Source organism: Aquarana catesbeiana, linkage group LG03 (genome assembly GCF_042186555.1).
Source record: "Aquarana catesbeiana isolate 2022-GZ linkage group LG03, ASM4218655v1, whole genome shotgun sequence".
NCBI lineage: Eukaryota > Metazoa > Chordata > Amphibia > Anura > Ranidae > Aquarana > Aquarana catesbeiana.
In genome coordinates this window covers 544,432,300-544,446,417 of record NC_133326.1, presented here as the reverse complement: position 1 = coordinate 544,446,417, position 14,118 = coordinate 544,432,300, and the positions used below count along the sequence as shown (strand labels likewise).

General features: G+C 43.6%; 1 protein-coding gene across 3 annotated transcripts in view; it reads left to right on the top strand.

The window, feature by feature from the left end:
- Positions 1 to 14,118, top strand: part of HIPK2 (homeodomain interacting protein kinase 2) — a 107,520-nt gene that overhangs the window by 47,195 nt on the left and 46,207 nt on the right. For all 3 annotated transcript variants that reach the window (XM_073621481.1, XM_073621482.1, XM_073621480.1), the window contains exon 3: positions 12,170 to 12,293. In XM_073621481.1, coding sequence (XP_073477582.1) covers positions 12,170 to 12,293 — 124 coding nt within the window. The remainder of the gene's footprint in view (positions 1 to 12,169; positions 12,294 to 14,118) is intronic.

Below are 14,118 nucleotides of genomic sequence, written 5' to 3'. Positions count from 1 at the left end.
AGTGGTGCCCACACTTTGCAAGCTTGTCAAGGCTTATGGTATTGTGTTAACTGCAATTTCTCGTATGGGGAAACACTATGTGATTCGCAGAATTTCTGTTTGGCGAGACTAGAGGTTATAATTAGGGTGTTCCTGTAGTACTTCAATATGTAGACAAGATAGAGGAGGGAAAGAAGGTGAAAGTAGGGGGGTCAAGACAGTATGCTAGGTAGATATTGAATGGGAGACATTCCACTTAGGCCAGTCAGTTACATTGGAAGAATCCTCAGCAGCCCATGAAATAAATTCAGAGGAATACCGAAACATAGACCACGCCGCAGCCAAGCTCTTGGAGAATTGTTCCTCTATACGCGATTCCTGTGACAGCAGTGATTCCATACTATTAATACGGTCCACTTCAATTGCCCAATCCCCCAGGGAAGGCATGTTTTCCATTTCCAGTGTCTGGGAAGGACCGTTCTAGCTGCTGCCAGAAAGTGGGGCAGAACATCTTTTTTTACCGCTTTAAGCAGTCCAGGGAGTATAGATAACAGAACTACTTCAGGAGAGGGTGTAATTGAGGTCGCCATGAGTCTGCAGTACAGGTCGGGGTTCGTTTGCCAGAACTTCCGCACAGGGGGGCATTCCCACCAAATGTGGAGTAAAACTCTCCTGGATGTCAAGCAATGCTAGCAGGTATTCGGGAGCGTTGGGTTTATCCAGTGTAAAGTCGAGGGGCATCTGTACCAACGGGTCAACAACTTGAACCCTTTTTCTTGAGCCTTGGAGGCTAGGGATATTTTGTGAGCCAGAATGAAGCTCATTTGCCAATCAACGGGTGAAATGGAATGACCCAAATCTGCCTTCCAGGTCTGTGTGTATGGGGGGAGGTCGGGATTAGAAGCCCTATGTATGAGAGAGTAGAGTTGGGAAACCACATGCGTGGAGGGATCTTTGTGAAGCAACATGTTCTCCAATTATGTTAAATCAGAAAGTATATCTGGCAAAGACGGGAAGGTACAAATGTAGGATATGACCACTGCAGCCAATGCATCGAGGTATGTGGGGATGGGTCTGAGGGAATGTCCATACTCAGAGAAGAGTCTGAACGAAGGACTTGGGCAAGTTGTCTGTGGTCCTCCTTACACCAAAGGTCCAAATCTCAATCCATGTAGGGCCGGTGGAAAAGCCGGGGTCCCAAACAGAGGCGTCATGGGTCTCTTTAGTGGAGATAAGGTCTTGGAGGACTTTATTCGGGTCCAAATTTATATTGTTTGTCGGGTGAGATCGCCAAGGAGTATTCCCCCCCGTCCAGGAATTCAGCAGGCATCCATGGCAAAGCGCAGAGATCTATGGGATTCAGATGGCTCTCTATTTGTACCCATAATTTGGTGGAGGATTGGTGAAACCAGTCAAGTATATGCGTACTGCTGCTCTATAATATATAAAGGCATCTGGGGCTCCAGCTCCACCTCGAATCTTGGGCAGCGATAGAGTGTCATAGCGTATCCATGGCCAAGCCCCCCTCCAGATAAAGGAGGAAAACATTTGGAGGAGCATCTTAAAGAACGATGAGGGTATGTAGATATTAATTGTCTGGAACAAATATAGAAACCAAGGGAGAACGTCCATTTTTAGAGCAATCACCCTGCCTAGCCATAATAAGCGTTTCTTCATGTAGGTTGAAAGATCAGTCTTGGTTCTAATCAGAAGGGGAATGAAGTTAATTTCATGTCCTCTCGAGACAGCAAAATATTCAGGATTTCTGACTTAGCATGATTCACTTTGAAGTTGCTCAGCTTCCCAAATCTTTTGAATTCCTGTAGTATGTGCGGTAGGGATAGATGGGGTTGGGTCACAAACATTAGCAGGTCATCGGCAAAGAGAGCCAGTTTGGAGTGAGTGGGGCCTACTTTACACCTAATTGCCAAGTGTTTCATGACAAAGACATAGAGAAGGGGGGACAGAGGACAGCATTGCCGTGTCCCATTTTGGATAGAGAATGTGGGGGACAATGAGCCATTCACCCGAATTCTAGCAGATGGAGAGGAGTAGAGGCACATAATTTGGGATAGCATATTGGGGCCCCGACCTATCTGTATTAGAGACATCTGGAGGAATTGCCAGTCAACCCAATCACATGCTTTTTTCAACCCGTCAAAAGGCATAGAGGGACGTCATGGGCGCGGGCATAGTCAGTAACAAGCAGGGTATTCAGGGTGCTGTCCCTTGCCTCGCGACCACTACAAAACCCACCTGGTCCAGGTGTATGAGGCGGAGTAGCAGCGGCTGCATTCTATTGGCTAGAATTTTGGCGTATATTTTTAAGTCTACTCCAATTAATGATATGGGCCGAGTTCAGCAATTTTTGTTAACCTGGATAACAGTCTTATGTCAAAGCTCCTGTTTACACAATAGGCTTAAATAGATCTGTCATTCCTCTACAAAAAGGAGAAGATAAAACACGAAGGAAGTAAAAGAAACAACAAAATAAGTTTCATTTCTGTGCTGTAGCTGCTGTACTGGTTATACCAGTAAGTGATACCTCTCAGCTGGCTGTAATAAGGAAACTTTTATCTCCGATATGGGTTAAGATGACCATCCCCTAAAGCTTCAGCCTTCCCTTCAGTTGTACAGGCTCCTATCCTGTACTGAAATAGCTTACTCTGATTTCACTGCACACTGTGAGCTTTTCACAAAGTGCTTTAGAAGCTACAAATGGAGCCCACCTTATGTCCTGGCTGGAGGACGTCCAGCATCATCTAGCGCCTTCCTCCCCAGCCTGACTGTCCCTGGTCAGTCCAGTTTTTGGATTCTATTATGGAGCATCACAAGTGGGTGTTACCTAAGACAGTCTGAAGGCAAATACAGTCTTCCTAGAAACGCCAACTTATCCAGACTTGCATCCACCCAGGCGTTTTGATATTTGCATAACTTCTAATAAAAACCATCCCACTTATTGCATCAGGGTTGAGGCAGAATGTTGTGATGTTTTAAGGAAGCTTTGTACAGCCCCTCCAACCAGCCATGATCTGCTTGCATAGCATAGAGCAGCACACAGAGACCCAGTGATGACATCACTGGGTCTAAATGAATGCGTGTAAATTAAAAAAAGTTTTACTTAAAAATGTAATTAGCATATTGATAAGGGGGAAGGAACCAGGGAGGGCAAAATATAAGCAGAATAATCTTTATATTTAAAGGGGACCTTCAGTCATTTTTTCAACTTCCCATCTATTAAATCTTCTGCTCTTGTTGTTTTAAAACAGTAAAACAGTAAAACAGTTTATTCTGCCAGTAAATACTTTATACAGCCCACTTCCTGTTTCTTGTCTTGGAAAAAAGCCTAGGCTTATGACATCATGCACAGCTCTCTCTCACTCTTGTGAGAGTTTGCTAAGAAGGGGGGGGTAGTCATAAGAGGGTCAATGAGAGCTGCAGAGCTGGAGGCGTGTCTCTGTGTGTCTGTGTAAATCCAGGAATGTACAGGCAGCAGATTCAGCTGCCCACAGTTAAAATGATTGCAGCCAGACTCAGTGGTGGGAAATTTCTGCAGCATATTTGGCAAGTACAGAATCACAGTATATATAAAATATTATGCAAAGTGGTTGGAGGGAAGCTTCAGGATGGTAAAGATGTTTTTATTACAAATTATGTGAGCAGACTGCAGTTCCTCTTTAAACATATGAACATGACAATATGAATGCTTTAAATTATGAGGACTTTTTTTTAAATAATGAAGGATAAAAAGCAACAACGCCTTAGATAAACTTATAGAATTTGAAGTTTGTTAATTTTTTTTGGGGGGGGGGAGGGGGTTAAAACAGATCAATTCCTTTTTATTTTCTGTCTGATAAATTTGGCGTAACCCGTTACGTGCCAGTGCGATGCACACCGCCATGTCTGCAGAGACTAGTGTGGAGCTTAATTAGGTTAATAAGAGTCTTGATTCTGTCGGTTCTCGCTCTGCCGCGCTGCGTCCTCCTCCTCCCCCCCCTCCTGCCTGCACAAATCTTCTCCTCCTTTTCCCTCCGTCTCTCATTGTCATCTCCCTGTTTCTGCACCCTGATCACGACTGTCTGCTAAAACTGGGATTTTTTTTTTTCCCTCCTAAGTCTCTGCAACGCTGTGCGGAATGGTCTGCACCCCCTGCTGGTCAGAAGAAAAAAAATACAGACAAAAAGAAAACAAAAAATTGATTATACTTTTTTTGTTTTAAAAGGAAACTTTGTACACTCTAAGCAAAAAACATGAAAGTGGACTTGTCATCAGATATATTATTTATGTTAAGTGCAGTAAGCTCAATAATGTGTCATCGTAACATTTCCAGGTATGTATTACCTCTCACAGAGATCACAATACTCCCCCTGTCAATGCCTTCATATGCTTTTCTACTTCTAATGATGACGCCATCTTTGTTCAGGCATTATCAGTTTCCTGGACTGAGATACTGGCTCAGAGATGACAAAATCATGTAAAGCCTGTTCACAAATGTAATACACAGATCAGCCCCTGCTGCAGCCTCTCACCTTTTGACTTGCTACAAAACTACAATGTTGCAGTCTGATCAGTGGTGGAGAGGGGATTGAGAAAAAGCCTCCCCCTCCCTGCAGCAGACTGATGACATCCACTCAGCCTAGGCAAAGTCACTGACTGGAGCTTAAGGCTGGGTTTTTATAGTAATTCTAATGGTTGGAATAAAAAAAAAAAAATACCAAACATGTTATAATTAGCTGGTCTGGTTTTGCACAGAGCAGCCTTGATCCCCTTCTTTTTGGGTCCCCCGCTGGCAGTCCTGGCTCCTTCCCCCTGCTGAGTTCCCCTATAGCAAGCCTCTTGCTATGGGGGCACTCCTGCTTCACTCGTCCCCCCTGCTCTCTCATTATTGGCTCACTGGCTGTGAATGACAGCAGCAGGAGCCAATGGCTCCCACTGCTGTTTAGACCAATGAGAAGAGACTGACCTGGGAGAGCCACTGCTCTCATGCACATTGCTGGATCGAGATGGGGGGGCTGGGGGGAAGCTACACCCAGAAGGTTTGTTTTACCTTAGAATGCATTAAGGTAAAAAAAAAAAAATAAAAAAAAAAAAAAACCTCTGCCTTTAGAACCCCTTTAATGGTTAAAGGTGAGGCTTCTTTGAAAAATGATGCTGTGATTGCATATTGTAACATGTCAGGAATGACGTTACAAAAATCAACTTTAAAGCATTTCTAAAGGCAATTTTTTTTTTAATTAAAAAAAATAAACATCTTATGCCGCGTACACACGAGCGGACTTTACGGCAGACTTTGCCTGGCGGACTTTTCGACTGACTTTTTGAATGAACGGACTTGCCTACACACAATCAACCAAAGTCCGACGAATTCGTATGTGATGACATACGACCGGACTTAAATAAGGAAGTTCATAGCCAGTAGCCAATAGCTGCCCTAGCGTGGGTTTTTGTCCATCGAACTAGCATACAGACGAGCGGACTTTTCGACCGGACTCGAGTCCGTCGGATAGATTTGAAACATGTTTCAAATCTAAGTCCGTCCAACTTTTGAGAAAACCAAGTCCGATGGAGCCCACACACGATCGAATTGTCAGACGAAATCTGGTACGCCGGACCGAGTCTGCCGTAAAGTCCGTAAAGTGTGTACGCGGCATTATACTTATCTGCTCTGTACAGTGGTATTGCGCAGAGTGGCCCCAAACCTCCTCTTGTGGGGTTCTCTGTAACTCCTTTTCTGTGTCTGACCCATAGCAATCTGCTTGCTGTGGTGGCACACTAGCAGGCTGGATCCTGAGCCAGGATATGTGTGTCCATAGACAAACACAGCATGGCTTGGCCCTACACCCCAACTCCCTCTTCAGCATTTGGTTGACAGCAGCAAGAGCCAATGGCTGCCTCAGGCCTTGTGAGTAGGGGGAGAGGGAAGAGAAGAGAAGCAGTCGGACACAGCACTGGCTTAATTGAGGACTCAGGTAAGTGGTTAGGAAGATGGGGGAATATAGCAAGTTGTAAATCATTTTTTCCCTAATGCAGGGAATGCATTAAGGCAAATAAACATTTTAGCTTTAGAACCAGTTTAAGTGCATTTCCCTCCGCATATTGTATTGTAAATGCACTTATATTAGACCATAGTGCTTACATAGCATAAGCTCCATGCATGAGAAAAAGGCAGAGGTGTTGATTTTGTAGATCAGCAGCTTTATCTTCTTGTATGAAAGTCATGTCGGTGACTTTCCTCTGTCCTCCAAAACTGGAATGATATTTTTTATGGTTGAGGTACATTAGTAAAGCAATCATATAGGTGCTGATGGATTGACTGAGACCCTATCAGGGCTCCTCATAACCTGATTTGAGGCCAGGAAAGAAATTGTCCTAGCCATACTCAGTAAATATATAGGGGGATATGGACACAAACACCAATTACATCTATGGCTACAGATAGATACTCTGAATCATTTTAAATGCAGCTTACAAGTTAGCTGTGGCTTTTGGTCAGATGTTACTGATGGGCAATGTCAATGTCTTCTTCAGCAGGGTTGGAACTTTCTGCTTGGGCTAGCAGACCCAGTTTGGCTGTGGAAGGACAATGGAAGCGTTTAAATATCAACTGCCATGAACTGTCAGAAGCACTCAGAATAGCAACTGCCATTTTTGTTAAGTGGTACTATGAGTCACCAAGAACCAGTTTTATTCCCTGTTGATCCTGCTAGTAGAGTCGTTATTTGTCCACTGCCTTTTACAGGGTGCCAAAGCTATTCACTCTGCTGTGAGATTGCACAGGAGCATCCTCCCTTGTCTTAGATGGACATATGATTTTTTATTTATTTATTTATTTTTTTTAGTTTTGGATAGAGTGGTGATGGATTAGAGCACCTGTTTAGTTTTTATTGCTACCTCGGCTCCCGTTAGGGTGATTCCCCCTCTCCATTATCATGAAAAGTGAAAGTAAAAGAAAATCCCAAATTTTGGCTTGTCCCCAGAACAATAATAGAGGGGGAATCTTCCAATAAGGAGACCTTGGAGGACCCCAATGGATTCCCTTAGTTTGTAGGGATTTTCTCCCACTTCCTGTTTTGGCTATGGGACAGGAAGTGCCACACAGATGGCAAAAATAAACTGACAGGGGTTATAACCCCCCCCCCCCCCCTTACTCTATCCAAAGTTATTCCTATACTTCTACTTTTAAGTGAAAGACAAATTAAAGGCAAACTTTGGCTAACCCTATCAAAGCAGTTATAGTGACAGGTTTATTTCTGTTGGGTGCAAACCATAGGGATAAAAGCAGATTGCTGTAAGCAGCCCTGGCAGTGTTGAATGGTTTATACCAGTCTCTGTGACTGTCACTTTTGTTGGACAACTTGGCCTGTATGTAAATGTGGAGAAAAAATATAGAGAAATATATGTGAGATAAAGAAAAAGTTATTCATATACCAGATAATATCATAACAGGTAACTTCATACAGTTAAGAGGTTACAGATTTTCACTATATAATGAATGCACATATGAACAACTGGCCTGTTATTGGATATCTAAACCCTAAAACAAAAATGTAGACTACTAGTCCTTAGATGCGGTGCCTTCATTTGTTTTCATTTTTCAGGCCAAAACATTTTTCAGCAACCTGTTGATCTTGCAAAAAACCCAGCAGTCATGTCACTTAAGGGCCATACACGGGCCGAATATCGAGTGGTATCTGGTGGCTCAATAGGAACCAGCTGACATTCTGGCCATGTGTGTATGGCAGCCGGTCCAACAGAAGCCATTCGAAAATCCGGCTTCTGTTGAAGGGGCATGACCGAATAAGATCAGCCAATGGTTTGTTCTGATGGCGGGGGGGGGGGGGGGGGGGGGCACGTCTCCCTGTCAGAATACAATAGCTCAGCAGGGAGATCGCTGTACTAACATCGTGTAGTTAGTACAGAATCTTCTCCCGAGCGCTTTCAGTTTTTAATTTGTTCAGCCCGCTGGGTTGAACGAAGAAAAACTGATCGTTTGTACCAGGCTTAATTGTGAGATAAACTGAAAGCACAAACAATGTTATCTTCCTTCTGTAAACTACTTATCTCCCCATTCCTCAAATAATTGAGAGAAAGAGAAGGCATGTTCAAAGTCCAGCATGGGTGACAGCCATCGATATCCATAGATATAGTACATGACTGAGCGTTGTCTTCCAGGGACTAGAAGTGTGTTATTCAAAAGATCACCAGGTACCAATAAAGGAAACAAAAATCAGAAATAAAATGAATGCAGCCACCACATCTAAGCTGCAGTGTATTACATTTTAATCTATTAGGCCCCAGGTTTCACTAGTCATCGTTTGCAATTAAAGAGAAGCTAACTTCTGAAAAGTTCTGCCACACTGTAGTTCAGACACACTTTTAAAAGTTAATGAACCCCCAAAATTTGGAATTCTTGAACCAAAAGACCCTTTGATGTCAATGGAATTTCAAACCAGACCCCAAAAAAGTGTGCATTACAGAGCTGCAAATGATTCAACATTGTGCAGAATGGTTTGGGAAGCTCCTGGCAGCCGGATGGCCAAAAAAACACCCCGAGCCATTTACAGTACTTTAAACATTCTATGAGTGATAGAAGGGGGGACCTGGTGGGACTGGTGGTCAAAGCTAGGGGTACTTAGGGAACAGCAGAATCACATATAAAGCATAAACAGCCTTTGGATCATTCTTTGGCTCACAGAAACCTATTGGCAATCTAAAGTGTCAAAAATAACACTGAAATTTAGATTTAGCTTGGGACATCTAAATTCATCATATTTGGTCCAAATCTAACGTCATTCAAATTCCAGGATCGGTTCTACTTGGCATACATACCGTATATAATGTTTGGTAGATTTGCGTTTTTTCATTGGATTCTATGTTGCCCCCCTATTGTACTCCCAGGGGAGGGGGGATTTGTATAGCGGAAGTGTTTTTGCCCCCATTAAGAAAGCAATCGCCTCACTGTGACAAAGTCGTGTTCCCCCTTAGATGCCCCCTCCCTCATTCCCTCCCTCCTCCTCCTTTACTCTGTGCTGGTTTTGCGGTTACAGACAGGGTCAGGAAAAGTTCCCACATGGAAAAGACTAAAAAAAATAATTTTCTCAGCTCTGTTAACACTGCAGCGGCCGTGCGGCACTGCATCGCGCTGGCAGAACAGAAGAGAAATCGCCCTGGAATGGGGCTGTGACTGTGCTGTTGGTGCAGAGCCAAAACAAACAAAAACATTGTATTTTTGGCAGGGAGAGCATTTTCCTTATAGCTGAGCTGTGCATCAAAGAGGACCTGTGTTCCTTTTTAAATTCCACCATATAATGAGGCTGCATCAGAGACCAATAAGGTGCTGTCATTGTATTGGACGATAGCAGTTAGTGGAGCTTAGCCTTGAAGTCAGGCACCAGTGACTTAGCCATAGGGCACACAGGGCATTTTCCCCGGTGGGCCATGGCTGCCGGGCTGCATTTCCTAACAAGAGCTGAGTAATGTGACAGAGAGCTCCAGAGGGTGACATAACATATGCGAATTTATCGCTTATATCATGTACCTGGCTCTCACCCGCGGGTCTCTGTCTTTTGCAAGCTATGTGGGCCTCTAGGTAGTGACACAGACAGAGCAGGACTCTCTGAGTCCTCTCGAACGGTCCTCTCTTCTGCCTCACCGTGGAACAGATAGAAAACAAATTCTATTACACAATGTTTGTACCCAGATTCGGCTTTCTACTTCCATATTGGGTCGGTGCGGGCCTCCAGGGAGGGACCGCGACATGGGCAGGAACGAACTCTGCTCAAGTAATCCTCCCACTGCAGTGTGTCACCTTTCATGGCGCTCAATAGAGATGCTGGCGCTCAATAGAGGATGTCAGCGTTCAGGGAGAGACAGTAGGCTGGTAGCCTAGACCAGTGGTCATCAACCCTGTCCTCAGGGCCCACTAACAGGCCAGGTTTGCAAGATAACTGAAATACATGACAGGTGATATCATTTGCTGCTCAGTGATTGCAGTATTCTAGTCTGCATCTCCCCAAGGTAATACATAAAACCTGGCCTGTTAGTGGGCCCTGAGGACAGGGTTGATGACCACTGGCCTAGACCACCTGTCGAAGGAGGAATAAAGATCAGGCTGCACAATCTGTGTAGGATACGCAACTTGCTTAGGATACACTATGGATGTAGCCAGATACTGTCTTTATTCTTCTTCTTGTTATTCTTGTAATTTGGTTTACAAAAAAAAATGGGCTGCTCAGTCTAAAATGCCTATTTTTTGTCCCAGTACAGCCCTGGGCAACAGAGAATCTTTTCTGCTAGGCATCCTTTGGTGCTTTCTCCTAAGCAGAACCTTTACCTGTAAAGCAAACCTGTACCTTACCAAAATATGGCAAATACTCAGCTTCTACCCACTGCCTGTCTAGTGCCCTGTTTGCCTGCTAATGCTGGTGACTTTTCCACACCTTCACAATAAAAAGCTCAGCGCCTAAGAGGTGAGTCGCTGTCCCATGGATGGAGCTTCAGTGGGGTGGTGGAGTAGCATCTGGAATATAGGTATGTGCATTTTTACCCTTCCTGCTCTAAAGCAGATCAGTTACTTTGCCCTTATTGAGCTCAAGTCCTGGTTCTCTTAAAGCAGAACTACACCCTCCTATCCTTTACAGCCAGGGAAGCTGTCATCTTAGCCTCTGTTTGATCTGCAGTTGTCATGGTGCTGCACGTGTGATCAATTACGACACCAGCCATTTGATGGTTTGACAATTCCATTGAGAAAATAAGCGACTGTGACGGTTATCATTCACGGCATGCCTTGAATGTAACTATTTTGGGAAACCATTAAATCCATGGGTTTAGTTCCACTTTAATAGTTTACAATGGAGAACAGGTGCACTTCAGTTCCACTTACACGGCAGTTATATACTGTACAATATTACAGTATATACATTTTATGACTGTGCTGATGATATTACAGAACAAGTCAAGTTGAATGTGATAAACTACTATAAACTATACAATGATATGCAATTCTCTCGATAAATAAGGACTTTCAAGAACAATACTGCACATACACCTCTGGACAAGCTCTAGATTGACAAGCTGCTTTGTTGTTGCATCAGTCAGGAACAATTCAGGTCATGCCGCCATTTGTAGCTCTATAGTTAATTGCAAATTCTTGTAAAATAAATCTGCTGCAATTGTTGTCCATCTTTCACATATCTTAAAGTGGTTGTTAAGCCAATGTGACGTCTTTATATAATCCTGTGTGTTTTGTTATGCTTTGTGCCCCAGTCTCTGTGTTTTATAAAAAAAATGCCTTCTATACCCGATTCCAGAGCGGCGCTCACGTGACCGGCCATCTCTCTCCCCTCTCGGTCTGACAGCTAGAGTGGGAGGGGCTGAGATTCCCCCACTGACAGGAAAGGAGGAGAGAGGCGGCCGGTCACGTGAGCACTGAGCGGCACTCTGAAATCAGGTATAGACGGCATTTTTTTTTAATAAAACACAGAGACAGGGGCACATAGCATAATGAAACACACATGATTATATGACACATTAAATGTTATTTCAGCAGCATGAGGGAAGGGGGCAGGCACTGTCACAAGCTGACAGACAGGGAGGGAGGGGGGAGAGAAGGACAGAGGGGGACAGGAGAGCTGTAGATGACGGAGGCACGTAAACTGACCATAGTATCAGGGCTCAGCAGCCATGATAAACCATGGTCAGTTTACAGAGGGGAGGGCAGAATCAGGCAGGATTATCTAGGTATTTCAGGTGATACAGGGTGCCAAGTTACACAGCACAAGCACTGTGCTGTATAACATGCTTTAAGGGAACAGGATCCATTTTTTTTTTTTTTTAGGGTAACAAACACTTTAAATCTACAAGGGCACATTGGCAGCTCACCACTACCCCTGTCATGAGAAGAGAGGGTTTATCGTGCAGCAAATCGCAGAGTGACCGGTTGCTTATCTTCCTGTTTAGATGGATCAAATACAAAATATGCAGATTTTTTTTCAAAACAATTATGTGACATCAGAAATGCCCGTGCAGGGGCTATAGCAAGCCAACAGACCAGTTGGCTTGAGGAACAGAGTGTAGGTACAGGGTAGTGTTTTTTTTTTGGTGCTATATGCAGACCAAACTGTTCTTACTCCATTTCTCTCTCCCTCTCTCGTCCATTATTCCTTAACTTTGTTATCTCTTTGTTTTGCAGGGCTCCAGAGATCATACTTGGGTTGCCATTTTGCGAAGCCATCGACATGTGGTCTCTGGGTTGTGTCATTGCGGAGCTGTTCCTGGGGTGGCCTCTGTATCCTGGAGCCTCTGAGTATGACCAGGTAAGTGCAGGGCTCAGGAAATGTCCCGATGATTAAAGTAAAGTCAAATTTATTTCCCTGTTCTTTTTTTTTTTGACAATTTTTTTCTAACAATTTTTTATTGATTTTTAGAAATTTCCAACAGAAAATATAAGAAAACACGCATTGTTGTAGAAAGCATATATCTGGCAAGTTATCAACATACATTATGGCCAGTGATAAAACTCGGTTAAGACATGCAAATCATACATCCAGAGACAGTATGTGGTATCATCAGATTGATTGAGTAGGATTCAGAATTTCTGTAGCACAACAGTCTAACCTGCAGAAGTGCATGTGGACATATGGAGGAGAAGGAGAGCATAATGAGAAGGTTAGGGAGAATCAGAAAAGCGAGAGAAAGTGGTGATGACCAGATAGAGAGTAATGGGGGAGAAGGGATAGGAGAGGACAACCACCCACTCTAGGAGCTCTGCACCACCCAGGAACACCAACCACAAGCAACCCCCTCGAGATCAAGGTTCATCAGGATATCAGGTTGTAGGGGTCTCCAGCATAACCCACGGCTCCCACACTCGATTGTGTATATCGAGAGTATTATTTAGAGAAGCTGTCAGGTACTCCATCCTTTTAACATCTCTGATCCTGGAGTGCAGTTCAAACAATGAGGGGGGTTCCCTCCTTTTCCATTTCAGGGCCACCAAACACCGCGCTCCCTGTTTTTTTAAGAGTATGGAGAAGTTAAAACCTCTGTCAGGTTTTGTTTGCTGCCTGTGTCTCCATTGGAGAGATCTATCTTCACTATTATTCCTGCCCGATGCCTCTGTGTGCCGGGCTCCGTTCCCTGCGAGCGACGGCAAATTCAAAAAGTTCAAAATTCATAATATATACAGTACACTCTAATCTTACAGATTACATTACTGTATGAAATCATTTCACATCCCTTTTGTCCCCAGTGCTTTGTCCAGTGCCCTGCATGCAGTTTTATATTATATATACTGTTCTTTCTGCCTGGAAACTGGAGATTGTCCATAGCAACCAAAAAGTGTCCCTTTATGTCAAAAGTGGTTTTAGACCAGCTAGAAAACAGCGACAGTAAATTAGAACACTTGCAGAATTGAGTGATAGTGAATCGTGGGGAAATTAATTTTATTATTATTATGATGTTATTATTTTTGATAAATATTTATAATTATTTATTATAATATAATTTATGATTTCACATTTCAAGCTTCATCATACCTGGGATATCTACTAGGCTCTTGTTTAGACAGATTTAAGTGTGTTATTACTAAGAATTACAGGCCTACAATATAAAACGCCAAATTTCTATGCAAAACAATACCGCTTTGAGGCAAAAAAAATCTGACATAATCATACCGCCAGGGTGCCTAAGGAGCTTACAATCCAAGGTCCCTAACTCACATACTACGGTTAATTATACAGGAGCCAATTAACCTACCAGCATGTCTTTGGAGTGTGGGAGGAAACCGGAGTACCCAGAGGAAGAAAAAGAATCCAATAACATATGTAGGAAGGCTCATTCAGGGTGCTGGTCACACAGACAGACCAGCACCCAGACAGCCAGGCCGGGGACTGGTGAGCCCCCAAAACGCATTGGCTACTCCTGTGACTCTCATTTTGGCAAATAAAAACAATTAGATCTGTTAATCCTAGTTGGCACACTCCTATCCTGCCCATCTTTTTTCCATCAGCAGTACAGTGACCGATGTTGGGTTCACCTGTTATACAGAGAGCTGCCCTCACCACATTTTTCCACATTTTGTTATGTTACAGCACAGTGGTGTAGTGGATAGCACTTTCACCTAGCAGCAAAAAGGGTCAC